Below are 18844 nucleotides of genomic sequence, written 5' to 3'. Positions count from 1 at the left end.
TCTTTTATAGATACTTTAGTCAAATTTATAATCTTTTCCTTAATGGAACGGGGGTGTTCAAAAGCCAGTGTGTATGGAAACTAATTAGGTAACATAAGTAGTGAAATTAGCCTGAATTTGGGGGCTCGACTTGGACTCTGGTGGGGTAGGGTACAGGCACGTCTTCTAAAGGGACAACTGCATCAGTGGATTCCTGTCATATGGAAAAATGGGCCCAAAATTCTCAGGTCTTCCCATAGTTCAGTAGAAGCTGGAGTGGCTGTGTGATGTCTCTGAAATGGTGGGAGCGAATAGTTTTTTGGGCAACTAACTCAGAGCTTTAAAAACACAGCCAAACAAAACATCTCAGTAGCTATTGCTTTTCACCTTCTTTACAGATTCTTGGAACAGGTTTGTTGCAAGTTTATGTTTAATCCTCAGGTTGTTAAAATTTATTCAACTACATGCTTACATAGTTTATTTTATTTATTTATTTATTTATTTATTTGAGACGAAGTCTCACTCTGTCGCCCAGGCTGGAGTGCAGTGGCACAATCCTGGCTCACTGCAACCTCTGCCTCCCAGTTTCAGGCAATTCTCCTGTCTCAGCCTCCTGAGTAGCTGGGATTACAGGCATGTGCCACCACGCCCAGGTAGTATTTGTATTTTTAGTAGAGACGGGGTTTCACCATGTTGGTCAGGCTGGTCTCAAACTCCTGACCTCGCGATCCACCCTCCTTGGCCTCCCAGAGTGCTGGGATTACAGTCATAAGTCACTGCGCCCGGCCATAGTTTTGTTTTTTAAAAACAAATCTGTAATCTGTGTAGTACTTCAATGTGTGAGGTAGAGTCCTGTTTTGGACTTTTTTCCTCTATTTTATTTTGGCTATTTTTCTCCCCAATGTTTGTTTCCTTTAAAAAGCTGTACTTGGGCTGGGCACCGTGGCTCATGCCTGCAATTCTAGCCCTGGCACGGTGGCTCACACCTGTAATCCCAGCACTTTGGGAAGCTGAGGCAGGTGGATTGCTTGAGGCCAGGAGCTCGAGACCAGCCTGACCAATGTGGTGAAACCCCATCTCTACTAAAAATACAAAAAATTAGCTAGCATGGTGGTGTGCCCCTGTAGTTGCAGCTACTTGGGAGGTTGAGGCAGTAGAATTGCTTGAACCCGGGAGGTAGAGGTTGCATTGAGCTGAGATTGTGCCACTGTACTCTAGCCTGGGTGACACAGCAAGACTTTGTCTCAAAAAAACAAACAAATGAAACTACAACAACAAAAAACTGGACTTAAACAGTTCCTAAAGAATAAAGTTAGTTTGGCAAAATATTTGTAGTAACTGGCTGATGCCAATCCCAGGTCTCTGAAGGTAATGAAAGTATTCTAGGTTCATCTCTAAAATTTGATTCTTGAAGTAATTTGTTAAATATCATCTTTATAATGTCATGTTTCTTTGCTCTGCTATTAACTATAATTTCATTATTCTTTAGAAAATAGCACTTACACATCTTTTGAGCTGAAAACCCTTGAAAACTAGAAAAGTTTTTGAGTTTGCTTTTGTGTTTTTGGAGACGGAGTCTCGTTCTGTCGTTTGCTGAAGAGCAGTGGTGTGATCTTGGCTCACCTGGTTCAAGCAATTCTCCTGTCTCAGCCTCCTGAGCCGCTGGGACTACAGGCGTGGGCCACCACATCCAGCTAAGTTTTTGCATTTTTAGTAGAGATGGGCTTTTACCATTTTAGCCAGGATGGTCTCAATATCCTGACCTCGTGATCCGTTCACGTCGGCCTCACAAAGTGCGGGGATTACAGATGTGAGCCACTGCGTCTGGCCTTGAGTTTGCTTTAAAATTGGGAAAGCCATGTTGATTAAGCCTGGGAAATTGTTTTTATTGTTGTTGGTAGTTTTGCTTAAAAATAAAATAAAATTCTTAATTTTTCTTTCCATAGTACTACATTTTTTCTGTTTACTATGCTACCTTTGCTGTATCTACATTGGTCTGCTTTTTATGTCTGTTAGTTTATCTGAAGTTATCATCTGTCTTTGCATTTTAAATGTTTGTTTAAAGCATTTCTCCTTTATTGCTACCAAGTTAATTATTGTCAGTTTTTAAAGTAAGCTCTATATTTTAGAAGAGTTTTAGATTTATGGAAAAATGAGGAACACAATATAGAGAATTTCTGTTTTTTTCCCACTTCTAATTCTCAGCATCCAGAATTTCTCCTGTTAATATCTAACATCAGATTGGTACATTTGTTACAGTTAGTGAACAAGTACTAACACATTATTATTTAAAATTCATACTTTATTCAGATTTCCTTAGTTTTTACCCAGTGTCCTTTTTTTTGCTTCTAGGGTTCCATTCAGGATGCCACAATACTTTTATTAGTGATGTCTCCTTAGAATCTTCCTGGTTGTGACAGTTTCTCAAATTTTGTGTTTAATGACCTTGACAGTTTTGAAGAGTCAGGTATTTTTATAGATGTCCCTCAGTTGAGACTTACCATCCCATAATATCAAGGGTACATATATTCAGCATGATTGATTTATCGCTATTGATGTTGACTTTGATCACCTGGTTGAGATATTGTCAGTTACTTCACTGTGAAGTTAACCTCCCCTGCCCTTGCATACTCTTTGGAAGGAAGTCATTATACTTAGCTCACAATGTGTGAGAAGTTACATTGTACCTCCTTGAGTGTTGCCTATCTGTGTAAGTTATTTGGAGTTATTTTGCACCAGAGATTTGCCTACTCTTCATTTTAAAAAATTTACTTTTTAGGTGAAAACCTGTCTTACTAAAAGTACAGAATTACCTGGGTGTGGTGGCATGTGCCTGTAATCCCAGCTACTTGGGAGACTGAGGCAGGAGAATCTCTCCTGGGAGGTAGAGATTGAAGTGAGCGGAAATCTTACCACTGCACTCCAGCCTGGGCAGCAGAGCAAGACTCCATCTCAAAAAGAAAAAAAAAAATCGCGTATCAATATGGACTCTTGTCAGTTTTTTGTTTTGTTTTATTTTTTGGTTTTTGTTTTTGAGTCAGGGTCTTGCTTTGTCACCCAGCCTAGGCTGTAGTGCAGTGAGGTGAACATGGCTCATTGCAGCTTCAGCCTCCTGAGCCCCAGTGATCCCATGTCAGCCCCTCAAGTAGCTGGGACTACAAGCACATGCCATCACACCTGGCTTTTTTTGTTGTTGTTGTTGTATTTTTTTGTAGAGATGGGGTTTCGCCATGTTGCCCAGGCTGGTCTCGAACTCAAGCGATCTGCCTGCCTTGGCCTCCTGAAGTACTGGGATTCTAGGCGTGAGCCATTATGTCTGGTCAGTTTTAATGTTGATTTACTTTGTGAGTAATGACAATATTTCAAGAACTCTTTCCCTCTTTTTAAAAAAATATTTATTAAAATTGTTTTATTTTTTCTTAAAACATATATTTTTTAGAGATGGGTTCTCACAGTTTTGCCCGGACTGGTCTCAAACTCCTGGCACCAGTCTGTCCTCCCAAGTAGCTGGAATTACAAGTTTGAGCCATGGTGCCTTGCAGTTAAAAAAAAAAATTCCGAATGTTATATTAAATAAGTGATTAGCTGGAGTTTTCCTTATAGTATATGCTTTTCTGTTCTGTGTTTACAACTTACATAGGTGTTCATAGAACTATAAACATCTTGAGTGTACTTTTGCATTTCAGTGGGTTTAGCTAGCAATACGCATTTTTTGCTCTTTGCTTAGGTGAATCTGCCTTTGCTTAAATCTAAAGGTTGTCTCTTTCAGCATTATCTTTATGAGTCTTTCTGTAATTTTGAAACCTCCACCTCCTGGGTTCAAGTTACTCTCCTACCTCAGCCTCTCAAGTATCTGGGACTACAGTTGCATGCCACCGTGCAGGCTAATTTTTATATTTTTAGTAGAGATGGGGTTTCACCGTGTTAGCCAGGATGGTCTTGATCAGGCGTCCCCAAACTACGGCCCACAGGCCGCATGCGGCCCCCTGAGGCCATTTATCCGGCCCCCCACCGCACTTCAGGAAGGGGCACCTCTTTCTTTGGTGGTCACTGAGAGGAGCACAGTATGTGGTGGTCCTCCAGCGGTCTGAGGGACAGTGAACTGGCCCCCTGTGTAAAAAGTTTGGGGATGCCTGGTCTTGATCTTCTGACCTCATAATCCACCTGCCTTGGCCTCCCAAAGTGCTGAGATTACAGGTGTGAGCCACCACACCTGGCTTTTTTGTAATTTTTTTAAAGAAGTAGCTTCTAATATGGTGAAATGAAGCAAAACCATTTAGAAGTATAGTTTAAACTGACACATACAGACAGTATTTTAGATTCTAAATAGGCTCTGGTTGAATGAAAATAGAAAAAGATTTTAGGTTTTTCACAATATGCTTTCTGTGAATAATTCTGCTATATTATTTTCTGTAAACTAAAGTTATTTATGCCCACTTCACATGAAATCAGCTGAGTCTAAGTCTCAGGGGTCTGTTACTTGGGGGGAAGAATTTTCTTGTATGATCAGGAAAGTCTGGATAAACTAAATTGGGTATTACATTAAACAAGGTTTATGTGCCATTGGCCTTTCTATTTTAGGGCTTGGAAGAAAATTTGTATTTTTAAAATAAATTATATTTGGTCTTTTTGTTCTTAGGATTCAGTATTATTGTGTGAGGAAGCAGTTATAATAGACAAGTAAATGCAGACAAGAAAATATCTAGGAAACACAGTCTCTAAATAGATTTTAATTTTTTTTTTTAAATTTTTTTTGCCATGGAGTCTTACTCTGTTGCCTGGGCTGGAGTGCAGTGGTGTCATCTTGGCTCACCGCAACTTTTGTCTCCCGAGTTCAAGTGATTCTTGTGCCTCAGCCTCCTGAGTAGATGGGATTACAGGCATGTATCACCACTCCTGGCTAATTTGTATCATTAGTAGAGACAGGGTTTCACCATGTTGACCAGGCTGGTCTTGATCTCCTGACCTCAGGTGATCTGCCTGCCTCAGCCTCCCAAAGTTCTGGATTCTGGAATAAGAGATGTGAGCCAGTGTGCCCAGCCTCTTTGTGTGTGTGTTTTTTGTTTTGTTTTGTTTTTAAAGAAATGATGTCTCACTGTGTTGCCCAGACTGATCTGAAACTCCTGGTCTCAAGTGATCCTCTGGCCTTGGCCTCCCAAAGGGGTGGGATTACAGGCGTGAAACACTGTACCTGGCTGACGGTATAAGTCTAGATTTTTATGTGTCTACCTCCTTGCCAGTATGGTACGTTTTTTACACCTTTATTCTTTTCTTTCTCTATTGACAGTTGTTCTGGCAGTTTTTGTCATAAGTAATTTTGTTTTGTCAGAGCACTATAGTATCTCATTTGATTGTTTAGGATTCATTTTCACTTGAATTTGTGCGTTAGCTTCTTGATTTCTGGTTTCACCCTCTGTTCCTCCTCTCCTTTCCTTGTTATTTCCTACTTATTCTACCTTAGTTAATACTAGATTTTATATATATATATATTCTATGTATGTAAATTATATATTATACAAGTTATATCATTTATTATGTTGTATTATATATGTAGAAAATATAAAAGGTAAACAAAATAGTTTTAAAATACATAACATATATAACTATATTTTTAGTAGTTTTATCCAGATTCCTTTGGGCTTTCCAGGTTTTGTTTGTTGTATTTTGTTTGGTTTTGTTTTTTGAGATAAAGTCTCCCTCCGTCGCCAAGGGTGGAGTACAATGGTGGGATCTCGGCTCACTGCAACCTCTGTCTCCTAGATTTAAGTGATTCTCCCAAGTCAACATCCTGAGTAGCTGGGAGTACATGCCCGGCTAATTTTTGTGTTTTTAGTAGAGATGGAGCTTCACCATGTTGGCCGGGCTGGTCTCAAACTCCTGACTTGAGGTGATCTACCCACCTCAGCCTCCCAAAGTGGCAGGGTTACAGGTGTGAGCCACTGTGCCCAGCCTCAGATTTCTTTTTGTTTACCGCTCATAAGGACTTAATTTACCCTATGCTAACTATTAAAAGTCAATTGGGGAAACATAACACTAAAGCTTCTTTTTTTTTCAAGACAGCATCTTGCTTTTTTGCCTAGGCTGGAGTGCAGTAGCACAATCATGGCTCACTGCACCCTCAACCTCCTGAGTTCAAGCAGTCCTCCTGCCTCAGTCTTCTGAGTAGCTGGGATCACAGCCGTGTGCAATTACACCCAGCTAATTTCTGAATTTTTTTGTACAGATAGAGTCTCACTCTGTTGCCCAGACTAGTCTTGAACTTTTGGATGCAAGCAATCCTTCTGCTTTGGCCTTCCAAAGTGGTGGGATTACAGGTGTGAGTCATCAAGCCCCAGCCTGAGAAATTTCTTTTATCTCTCTGAGACCATCTGATTTACAGAGAAAGTATAGTAAATTCTCAAAGCATACAACTGTGTGTGGTGGATTGGTTTTTTTTTTTTGCTGTTGAGAAAACTAAAGAGAAGTTTAGCCCAAGTCATACAATTAAAAAGTATTAAAGACAAGATGAGAAACCATTGTTTTGACTCATAATCCTATATTTCCCACAGTTGACTGGGAACATGAGGAAAGAATGTTTTATTTGATATTTTAATTATATTGTGTGATTAAACAATAAATATGTAATACAATAAAAATATGGTAAAGAACTGGAATTGCAAACTAAAACAAAATCTTTTTTTTTTTTTTTTTTTTGTTACGGAGTTTCACTCCTGTTGCCCAGGGTGGAGTGCAATGGCTCGATCTTGGCTCACCGCAAATCTCCACCTCCCGAGTTCAAGCGATTCTCCTGCTGCAGCCTTCTGAGTAGCTGGGATTACAGGCATGCCCCTACATGCCCAGCTAATTTTTTATTTTTGGTAGAGACGAGATTTCTCCATGTTGGTCAGCCTGGTCTCGAACTCCCGACCTCAGGTGATCTGCCCACCTTTGCCTCCCAAAGTTTTGGGATTATAGACCTGAGCCACTGCTCCCGGCCTTTTTTTTTGAACTCTTGGTCACAAGTGGTCTTCCTGCCTCAGTCTTCCAAGTAGTTGGGACTACAGGTGCATGCCACAGTGCCTGACTTGCCATCTTTTGTTCAGATAGATTTTATGTAGAGGGTACAATGTGGTTCATAATCTACCTAATGTCTTTACGTGTTAGAGAACCAGCACTATGTGAGCTTTTTATTGGGAACTTATACTTGTGCCTTTTAATGACTTTACTGTGATACTTAACACTTTGCTTTTTTTTTTTTTTTTTTTTTTGAAATGGAGTCTTTGTCACCCAGGCTGGAGTGCAGTGGTATGATATTGGCCCATTGCAACCTTTGCCTCCCAGGTTTAAGTGTTTCTTCTGCCTCAGCCTCCCAAGTAGCTACAGGCACGTCACCACACCTAGCTAATTTTTGTATTTTTAGTAGAGATGAGGTTTCACTATGTTGGCCAGCTGGTCTCAAACTCCTGACCTCAAGTGATCTGTTCGCCTCAGCCTCGCAAAGTGCTGGGATAACAAATGTGAGCCACCGGGCCCTGCTAATACTTAACGCTTTCACTTCGAACTTTTTTTGGCCTGTTATATTAAACTTTAAGTTAAATAACTTCCCAAAAGATTGCCTCTTAACCTATAAATAAGGAAGTCATAATATTTTTAGGCTTGATTAACCATAAATGTCAATAATAACTAGAGAACCAGTAGCCATAATTAGGCCAGCAGCATAGTCTATGGCAAGTTCATATTAATGGCCTTAGAAAGTCTCTGGGCCACAAACAGTTAAAGCACAAAAGATCTGAATTTTGCCATTTTTAAATTAGTTATCTTAATAAATTACCACAAACCTAGCAACTTAAAATGATATGTTTACTGTTACGGTTTCTGTGTGTCAGCAGTCTGGGTATTGCTTAGTTGGGTACTTTGATTATGATCTCATCAAGGCTAGAGTTAAAATACTGGCCAGGCCTGGTTTCTCAAAGACTTGGTTGGAGAAGGATCTGCTTCCAGTTTCCCTTAGCTCGTTGGAAAAATTTATTTCATTGCAGCTCCAACAAGATGGATAACTTGTGTTAGCATGTGCACATTATCATTCTCATCCTATTTCCCTTGCCACATTCTGTTGGTTAGAAACAAGTTAGAGGCCCTGCCTACCACACTCAGCAGGGTGAGGGGGGTTATACAAATATAATACTGGATGGCATGGATCATGGTGACACCTTAGAGTGCCTTAGAATGAATCTGTAATTGATTGTTTTTTTCAGAATCTGTAATTGATTGTTTTTTTCATTGTTTTTGCTCTTCACTGTCTCCTTTGTCTCTCTTCACTTTAAATCTTTACCATCTCCCAGGCACAAGTTAAAAAAAAGAAGGGTATGATTTATGATTGATCCATGGGAATATAATTTCCTTTTTTCTTGTAGTGGGCTTAAAATTGAATTCAGTGGATCCAACAATGAGCATTGATCTTAAATACTTGGGAGTACAGTTACCTTTGGCTCCAGCCACTAGCTTTCCATTTTGGAACCTTACAGGAACCAACCCTGCCTCTCCTGGTGAGTATGTAACATTTGCTACATCAGACACTGTTTTTCTTGAAGTTTACGTTATTTGTGATGTAAATTAAAAGGTACATTTATTGGTGATATTTAAGATAGGTCTAAGATATTTTGTCGTTAAAGTTTTGATAAGTGATTTATATACTTACTAAGTTGAAGTTTTATTAATTAATTCGGTCCATAATATTGGCCTGCTAGAAGTTTGGTCATTTTTTTGACTTTTTCTTTTATAGATGCGGGATTTCCCTTTGTTTCTAGGACAGGGAAAACCAATGATTTCACTAAGATCAAGGGATGGAGGGGAAAATTTCATAGTGCTTCTGCATCTAGAAATGAAGGTAATTAGTTTTTTAAAATTCTGTGAATGTTCTGAAACATGTAGCCAACAACCTTTTGTTAAAAGTAAGTCTTGGTTGTTTTTCTTCATCCCTTCTCTCCATGATTTAAAATGAACTGAAAATACTTGTCTTTTGCTGTTTTCTGTCTGCTATCCACTTTCCTATAGTCACAACCCTGAGGTTCAGTTGGGCTTAAATAATTGCTGCAGCCTTTTTAACAGCATTTCTGTTATTTCTATTCCTGCAGTTACAGAAAACATCATTCTCAAGCATTAGTTTAGAACTGTTTACTTCAGAGTTGTATAGTGATTCCTGACAGTCTTATACTTCAAAGGAAACTTCTAATCCAAGCATTTTGACTGTGTCCTTCTTGGTCTCCTTTCTTAGTGCTTTTCCTTGTTTACTGAGTTTGTTTGCAACTTATACTCTTAACTAGATAAATATTCCAGTTGTCCAAAGTAGTTTTTTCTCACCTTTGAATCTTTTCACTTTGTTTATAGCAGTGCAATCCATGTCATTGTACTTAATTTTTTTGTTTCTTAAAAACTAAATTTTATGGCTGGGCATAATGACTTATGCCTGCAGTCCCAGCACTTTGGGAGGCCGAAGTGAGTGGATTGCCTGAACTCAGGAACTCGAAACCAACCTGGGCAACATGGTCAAAACTCCTCTCTACAAAAAATGCAAAACAACCAGATGTGGTGGCGCATTCCCGTAGTCCCAGCTACTTGCAAGTGAGGTGGGAGGATCGCTTGAGCCCAGGAGGTTGAGGCTGCAGTGGGCTGAGATCACACCACTGCACCCCAGCCTGGATGACAGAGCTAGATCCTGTCTCAAAAAAAAAAAAAAAAAAAACAGCTAAATTTTATACCTCTCTTTTTGTGGTCTTTTTTCTTCTCTAGTGTTTTATGCCACACTCCAGGCATTCCAATCTCTCTTCCTCTTTTAAAGACAGGATTTTAGTCCATTGTCCAGGTTGGAGTGCAGTGGTCCAATCTCAGCTCATTGCAGCCTTGACCTCTTGGGCTCAAGTGATCTTCCCTGCTCAGCCTCCAGAGTAGCTGTGACCATAGGCATGTGCCTTCACACCTGGCTAATTTTTTGTAGAGATGGGATTTGCCATGTTGCCCAGGCAGGTCTTGGAATTCCTGAGCTCAAGTGATCCACGTTTTCTGGCCTCCCAGAGTACCAGGATTACAGGCATGAGCCACTGTGCCCAGCCTCAATCTCTGTTCTTTTTTTTTTGGAGACAGAGTCTTGCTCTGTCACCCAGGCTGGAGTGCAGTGGTGTGATCTCCGCTTACTGCTGCAACCTCTGCTTCCCAGGTTCAAGTGATGCTCCTGCCTCAGGCTCCCAAGTATCTGGGATTACAGGTGCCTGCCACCATGCCCAGCTAATTTTTTGTGTTTTTACTAGAGATGGGGTTTAACCATCTTGGCCAGGCTGGTATTTTTACTAGAGATGGGGTTTAACCATCTTGGCCAGGCTGGTCTTAAACTCCTGACCTCGTGATCCACTTGCCTCAGCCTCCCAAAGTGCTGGGATTACAGGCATGAGCCACGGTGCCTGGCCAATCTCTTAAATAATCTTTTGGCCTTCTGTTGAGGCCTGCTTTAATTTAATTCTTTCTTTTTCCCTGTTACGTTTTTACTTATCTTTGGTCTCTTTTATTAGGTCAAAGATTGTCCAAGGTTGAATATTCTTAGATTAATTATGTTGATAGGACTTTGTAAAAATTAATGCCTCAGTAAATGATGTAATGTGATAATTTTAGGGTAAGACATAATTTTAGAGAATGGATTTTAATGTGATTAGTGCCCAAGACTAGAGAATAGATTTTAATGTCATTAGTATCTGAGACTCATTCTCTTCACTTGATTTTATTTTTTTTCTTTCTGAGGAAGGATAGTTTATTTATTGATGAATTTATTTAAAATTTTTTTTTTTTTTTTTATAGACAGGGTCTTGCTCTGTTGCTTAGGCTGGTCTTGAACTCCTGGCCTCAAGCGATGCTCCTGCTTCTTCCTGTCAAAGTGCTGGGATTATAGATTTGAGTCACTGTGCCCAGCTAAGGGATAGTATAGAAGATTCAGTAGCTTATAGCTCAGAAGTCTTGACCTTTTTTAGTGTTTTTGTGGAGATGCACAAATCTGTCCTAGATTTATTTAAGCATTTTGTGTTTTCTTGTTTCTAGGTGGAAATTCAGAAAGTTCACTGAAAAATCGTTCTGCTTTCTGTAGTGATAAGCTAGATGAATACTTGGAAAATGAAGGCAAGCTGATGGAAACAAGCATGGGTTTCTCTTCTAATGCTCCCACATCTCCTGTGGTGTACCAGCTTCCCACTAAGAGTACCAGCTATGTACGAACACTTGATAGTGTACTAAAGAAGCAATCTACTATTTCCCCTTCTACCTCTTACTCTTTGAAACCTCATTCTGTAGCACCTGCCTCTCGAAAGGCAAAGTCTCAAAATAGACAGGCAACTTTCAGTGGCCGAACAAAATCATCTTATAAATCCATTTTACCATACCCTGTTTCACCAAAGCAGAAATACTCTCATATGATTCTAGGAGATAAGGTTACCAAGAATTCTTCAGGCATCGTCTCAGAAAATCAGGCGAATAACTTTGTTGTGCCAACTTTAGATGAAAATACATTTCCAAAGCAGATTAGTTTGCGGCAGGCACAGCAGCAGCAGCAGCAACAGCAACAGCAACAGGGAAGTCGCCCTCCAGGCTTGTCTAAATCTCAGGTGAAGCTAATGGACCTGGAAGACTGTGCACTTTGGGAAGGAAAACCAAGGACTTATATCACAGAAGAGCGAGCAGATGTATCCTTAACAACTTTACTTACAGCCCAAGTAAGTAGCTGCTCTTTTCTGGAGGCATATTAGTTATTTGGCTAGAAAGAGTGAGGTTAGTGAGAGGAAATGGGAATGGGACTTTTTGGCAGGGTGATCAGCCAGTTTTTAGCATTTAGAACCTTTGTGAGAACTAAGGCGATGTCTTCCCCATTTATTGTTCTTTACCACTAGACACTCAGATGTAGATTCCCTGCCAGCAGAGGGAGACAGTACAATTGCACTTTTGAATAACATCTCTCTCTTGTATGAAGGCAGCTAGCTGGCCATTCTCAAAATCTCTAATTTCATTCTCCAACATATGGGAAAGTACATTTGCTGATCTTGTTAACACAACTTTGAAAATTATGCTTTTATTATTTTTTTGAGATGGAGTCTCGCTCGCTCTGTTGCCCAGGATACAGTGCAGTGGCAGGATGTCAGTTCACTGCAACCTTCACCTCCCAGGTTCAAGCAGTTCTCCTGCCTCAGCCTTCCAGGTAGCTGGGACTGTAGGCACATGTCACTGCACCTGGCTAATTTTTGTATTTTTAGTGGAGTCGGGATTTCGCCACATTATCTAGACTGATCCCAGATTCCTGACCTCAAGTGGTCCACCTGCCTTGGCCTCCCAAAGTGCTGGAACTACAGGCTTGAGTCATCACACCTGGCCTGAAAATTATGCTTTTAAAATATATTAAATCCCAGGAAATTCAAAATTAAAAACCCGTGGAGAAAAGCCTTTTTGTCTTTTGTGAAGTTTTGTATTAATAATTTTTCACTTACTTTATTTTTATATTTAAAGAATTTTATGGCAAGGGATGTAGGAAGGAATTTTTCATCAGTTGATTGATATATCTATCTTAGTAGCCTCTGAAGCATGTGAAATGATACCACAGCATGTTTATTTATTTATTTATTATTTTTGAGACAAAGTCTCACTCTTGTTGCCCAGGCTGGAGTACAGTGGCATGATCACAGCTCACTGCAGTCTTCCCACCTCAGCCTTCTACGTAGTTGGGCCTATAGGTGCATACCACCACACGTGGGTAATCTTTTGTATTTTTAGTAAAGAGAGAGTTTTGCCATGTTATCCAGACTGGTCTCAAAACTCCTGGGCTCGAGCTATCCGTCCACCTCAGCCTCCCAAAGTGCTAGGATTACAGGCATGAGCTACTGCACCTGGCCTTTGTCATGAGTTTTTGTATTTTCCATAAAATGATCAGATGTTGGAACTAAATGCATATTGTTTTATTTATTAATCCTTCATGAAGACTTATTTGTGTATTATCCTATTCTTTTTTTAATTAATTACCCTAGAATAAGGATCAGCAAACTTTTTCTATAAAGGGCCAGATAGTAAAGATTTAAGATTTTGCAGACCATGTGTTCTGTATAGCAGTTACTGAACTCTGCTATTGTAGTTCTTCAGACAGTATGTGTATGAATTAGCCTGGCTGTGTTCCAGTGAAACTTTATGAAACAGGCTGGATTTGGCCCGTCGGTCTCAACCTTTGTTAATCTTTGCCATAGAACATTATGTATAATTTATATTGAAAATAAATCCATCCTTGATAATTGTGCTCATAATTGTCTGTACTAAGCATTAGAATGGCAGATTGTTTACAGCCCTGGTTATATTCATGTCCTTTGAATCTGCATTAGTCTTGTGCTATTAGTACTTAAAATCAGAGAGTGAGGCAATCCAGTATATGACTGTAATTTGTTGGTGGTATTGGGGGACAGTTTAGTGGAATTACAATTTTCTACTTTGACTTTAGGCGTCTCTCAAAACTAAACCTATCCACACAATTATAAGGAAACGAGCCCCTCCATGCAACAATGACTTCTGTCGACTGGGTTGTGTATGTTCCAGTCTAGCTTTGGAGAAGCGCCAACCTGCTCACTGCCGCCGACCAGACTGCATGTTTGGTTGCACTTGTTTGAAAAGAAAAGTTGTGCTTGTTAAAGGAGGATCCAAAACGAAGCATTTTCAGAGGAAGGCTGCTCATCGAGATCCAATAGTTTATGATACTCTAGGAGAGGAGGCAAGGGAAGAAGAAGAAGGAGTCAGGGAGGAGGAGGAACAACTGAAAGAGAAAAAGAAGAGAAAGAAGCTAGAATACAGTGAGTATTGATTGAGAGATAAAACTGCAGTATCATTTTTTGGATAGGTAATGGTTATTTAGAATAATGCAACCTACCTTAATCCTAATCAATTATTCAATAAGAGTTTTGAGATTTCTTATTATCCTTACATGCTCTTTCTGACTGGCTGTCTGAGATGCACACAAACTCATGCCTTTTTTAAGATGAATTGTTCTCTGCGGATTGCTTTTTAGTGCTAAATTTAGATCATACATACTCTTACTTGATCTAGAATGTCTTTGACCTTTGAGTTTCATCCGTTTTCTGGATTGTGCACGTGTGTGCACACACACAGGTAGACACGTGTACTTTTCTTGGAAAGACTATAGGTGATCCATATAATGCATCATATTTTCTAAAAGGAGAAGTTTGCAATAAGACCCTCTGGTCATTGTTGGAGATTTGGGGACAAAGTAGGGGTGTGTGATAAAGTTGAACATCATGTACTCTGTTGAAAATCGGGGTTTATTTTTGGAGGGGAGGATAAAATATGATGTAGATGCAGACCCAAGTTAAATATTATTTCATTATTGATTTTTTTCATTTCTGTTGTATCTTTGTATTTTGTTCAAATATATTGAAATGATTTTACCAGGCCGGGTGCGGTGGCTCAAGCCTGTAATCCCAGCACTTTGGGAGGCCGAGGCAGGTGGATCACGAGGTCAAGAGATCGAGACCATCCTGGTCACCATGGTGAAACCCCGTCTCTACTAAAAAAAAAAAAAAAAAATACAAAAAATTAGCTGGGCATGGTGATGCGTGCCTGTAATCCCAGCTACTCAGGAGGCTGAGGCAGGAGAATTGCCTGAACCCGGGAGGCGGAGGTTGCGGTGAGCTGAGATCGCGCCATTGCATTCCAGCCTGGGTAACATGAGTGAAACTCCGTCTGGAAAAAAAAAAAAAAAAAAAAAAAAGAAATTATTTTACCATGTAATTGAAAAAGTTTTCTTAGTTTATCAGGGGATTAATAATCCTTTTTTGGCAATTTCATATTTACATTTCCTGTTGCTCTGTAGTTATTTTAATCAGAGGTGATGATTAATATTTCAGTATATGTTCTATCATAAGATCATGTTCTGCTTTCCATATCAACAATTGTAAATCTAATTTATAGTGTTAGTTTTAATGGTTTCGTGTTATAATGCCTTTGGTTGGATAGTTAGCCTTTTTGGGTTGTCTTTATTATGAACTGTACAGTGATGAACATCCATTTTCAGAATAGACTATTAAAAGTGAATTTGCTGTGACAGTGCGTACATGTTAAACGTTTGTAGATGTTGCTAGTTGTACCAACTTTAGAAATATGCCAGTAGTCAGATACTGGAAGGTGCCAGTTTTCTATTCTCTCTTCCTCTCTCTTTTTTTTTTCTTTTGAAACGTAGCCTTGCTCTGTTGCCCAGGCTGGAGTGCACAGGAAAGATCTTGGCTCACTGCAACCTCTGCCTCCTGGGTTCAAGCGATTCTCCTACCTCAGCCTCCTGAGTAGCTGGGATTATAGGTGCCCGCCAGCGCATCCAGCTAATTTGTTTGTATTTTAGTAGAGATGGGGTTTTACCATGTTGCGTAGGCTGGTCTTGAACTTTTTAGCTCAGGTAGTCTGCCTGCCTCGGCCTCCCAAAGTGCTAGGATTACAGGTGTGAGCCACTGCGCTCTGGTAGTTTTCTGTTCTAATACTGAATATTTTAAAACTTTTTTTTTTTTTGAGACGGAGTTTCGCTCTTGTTACCCAGGCTGGAGTGCAATGGCGCGATCTCGGCTCACCGCAACCTCCGCCTCCTGGGTTCAGGCAATTCTCCTGCCTAAGCCTCCTGAGTACCTCGGATTACAGGCATGTGCCACCATGCCCAGCTAGTTTTTTGTATTTTTAGTAGAGACGGGGTTTCACCATATTGACCAGGATAGTCTGGATCTCTTGACCTCGTGATCCACCAGCCTTGGCCTCCCAAAGTGCCGGGATTACAGGCTTGAGCCACCGCGCCCGGCTCTATTTTAAAACTTTTAAAACTGTTACATGGATAGGCAGAAATTGATATTTTGTTTTAGATTTGTATTTCTTCTGTGGTAAGTCTTTTGACCATTTATCATAAACTTTTTTCTGTAAATTGCCTTTTGAATTATTTGCTAACTTTTATTGGAGTGGCTGTTTTTTTGCCTTTAGTTTGTAGAAGCTTTATTTTTTTATGGGTTGTATTTTTGTAATTTACATTTTCATTTTGTTCAAGGTTCCCACCCCCACTGTCAATCCACCCCCACTGAAAAAGCAGTGATAGTTAAACTTGGCAGTCTTTCCTTTTATGGTTTCTGTCTTTTTTTTTTTTTTTTTTTGAGATGGAGTATTGCTGTCACCTAGGTGGAATGCAGTGGTGTGATCTCAGTTCACTGCAACCTCCGCCTCCTGGGTTCAAGCGATTCTTTTGCCTCAGCCTCCTGAGTAGCTGGGACTACAGGCACATGCCACCATGCCCGGCTAATTTTTGTATTTTGATTATAGATGGAGTTTCACCATATTGGCCAGGCTGGTCTCGAACTCCGGACCTTGTGATCTGCCTGGCTCCGCCTCCCAGAGTGCTTGGTTTCTGTCTTTGAAGTCTTGCTCAGAAAGTCTTTCTCTACCCTTGAGATTTTAAACATATTTAATAATATTTTGTCTTCTTCTTTTTTTTTTTTTTTTGATACAGTGTTTTGCTCTTGTTGCTCAGGCTAGAGCGCATTGCCGAAATCTTGGCCATCCTGTAATCCCAGCTAATTTTGTATTTTTGGTAGAGACAGGGTTTCACCATGTTGGTCAGGCTGGTCTTGAACTCTTGATCTAAGGTGATGCACCCGCCTTGGCCTCCCAAAGTGCTGGGATTACAGGCGTAAGACACCACACCCAGCCTATTATATTTTCTTCTAGTACTTTTATAGACTTAAAAAAAATAAGTGTTATTGTATCTGAATTTATTTGATGTGAGATTTGTAGTAGGGAATCATTTTTCCCCCACAAGCCTAGCCAGTTGTACCATCACTTATTGAGAAATAAACTTCCTACTGGATTAAAATGTCACCTGTAATGTAATATATTAAAATATATTAATGCCTGTATCTCTTTCTGGTCTCTCCTGTTTTGTGACCAGTGCCAGGCTATTCTTACTTCTATTTTAGTGTTTTAAGTGAGATATAGTGTATATACCTAAATGATCTTTGTGTAAATAAGATTTTAAATGTTTAAAATGAAGCATAGTGTAGGTTTGTTTAATTCTGTTCATATCTCCTTACTGAGTTTACTTCCTTCTTATGCTTAAAACAACACATTTCCGTTTGAAGCCAACAAAAGTAAGTTATAGAAGCCCATATAAGCAGGAGTACTGCTTATCTGTTAGGCTTTGCTGCTTTTTGATTATTTTCTTCAACCTGTGTCCTATCCTTGACCATAATTAAACTCTGATAGCCAATTAGCAAAGTATTTTTTTTGTTATCTTACTGGTACAGTTTATTATAAAAAGCAAAGCTTGCTATTCCCTATCTAGGGACCATCAGTTTTCTTGTGCTGTTAGGGAAGGATAAAAAAAGAGGGGTGATATTTTTGTTAACAACTGGTATGTAAAAGGAGTAGAAATAGGAAAGAGTTCTTAGAGGTAAACATGTTGCCAAGACCAAAAGTGGACAAAGAAAAAAGTATAAAAACTGGAAAACATTGAAATCCTCTAGTACGTTTTGCAAAAAGGTAGGTGGAAACTGGAGGGAAGAAAAGTGAGTTGTGAAATTGAGTGTTATGATTGAGTGTAACCACTAGAAATAAACATAAATGGTTAAAAGTAGTCACTTGTGGTCACTGCACTACCGGATATGATGCAACACTTGTTTTTTCTTTATATGTTCTTCAGCAGTTTTAATTTTTTGGTTTTTATTATATAGTTAATATTTAAGTAAAAAATTAGTAGTTTCAATGGATAAAATCTAGGCACTTAATAATACATTTTTTGTCACTGTAACAGACTTAAAATTTTTCTTTTAATGGTTTGATCCATTGCTGAAAAAAAGATGGCTAACATTATTGGACATTCTTATGCATAGCACTCTATGAGGGTTATATCATTTAAACCTGCAGCCTTACATGATAAGGAGGCTTTTTTCTCCATTTTACAAATTAGCTAATTGAATCCTTAGTGATTTGTTCCCCAAGGTCATAAAGATACTAAGTATCTTGTATGGGACTGCCAAGTCCTCATGCCTTTTCTGCTTTGTAAGATACAGTTTCTGAAATTTTAATTCTGCATCTTGTTGTAGACTCATTTGGCCTTCACTTTTATCACCTGCTTACCCTTTAGTTTGTCAAAAAATACTGCTGGCTATGCAGAGGTACTGTGCCTAGCTGTTGTGGGTAGTACCAAAGGCAAGAATAAAACCTGGCATTTCTGTCTTAATATACCTGTAAATTAATATATGTAAAGAAAAAAATTTAATAAAATTGATACTTGCAGCTAGACTGAAGAATAAAGAGAACACACAAATTACCAATATTAGGAATGAAGGGTGACTTAAGTACAGACAGTGAAAGGATGATATGGCAATACTGCAAACAATTTTATGCCAGTAAATTGGACAAATCAGATGAAATGGAGAAACTCTTTAAAAAAGACACAAGCTACAAAACTCAAGAAGAAATAGATAACTGCTTAGCCATATGCTTATTAAAGAATGGAACTTGTAGTGGAAAATCCTACAATAATAACTCTGGTCCGAGTTGCTTTGCTGTTGAATTCTACAAAACATTTAAAGAATAAATCCCATTTGATGCAGTCTTCCATGAAATTGTTCCATCTTATGAGACCAGCATTACCTTGATATTCAATTCAGAAAAAGACTGTATAAGAAAACAGTAGACTAATCACATAGAGGTAGAAACTATAACATAGATGTAAAATTTCCAAATAAAAGTTTAGCAGCTCAAATCCAACAGTAGATGTAAAGGATACTGCATCATGTGAAGTGGAGTATATCCTTGAAGGGTAGGATTTGTTTAAATT

General features: G+C 39.2%; 1 protein-coding gene across 23 annotated transcripts in view; it reads left to right on the top strand.

Moving 5' to 3' along the window:
• Window positions 1-18844, top strand: part of MGA (MAX dimerization protein MGA) — a 172920-nt gene that overhangs the window by 99343 nt on the left and 54733 nt on the right. For 22 of the 23 annotated variants that reach the window (XM_074394040.1, XM_074394053.1, XM_074394044.1 and 19 more), the window contains 4 exons: window positions 8373-8504; window positions 8741-8845; window positions 11041-11708; window positions 13469-13814. In XM_074394040.1, coding sequence (XP_074250141.1) covers window positions 8373-8504; window positions 8741-8845; window positions 11041-11708; window positions 13469-13814 — 1251 coding nt within the window. Of the gene's footprint in view, window positions 1-8372; window positions 8719-8740; window positions 8846-11040; window positions 11709-13468; window positions 13815-18844 lie in introns of those variants that run through there. The other variant, XM_074394062.1, reaches the window with a different exon arrangement.

Source organism: Saimiri boliviensis, chromosome 2, assembly GCF_048565385.1.
Source record: "Saimiri boliviensis isolate mSaiBol1 chromosome 2, mSaiBol1.pri, whole genome shotgun sequence".
In the NCBI taxonomy this organism is placed as follows: domain Eukaryota; kingdom Metazoa; phylum Chordata; class Mammalia; order Primates; family Cebidae; genus Saimiri; species Saimiri boliviensis.
Note: the sequence above shows the minus strand (reverse complement) of the source record. Positions and strands in the feature narration are given on the sequence as shown.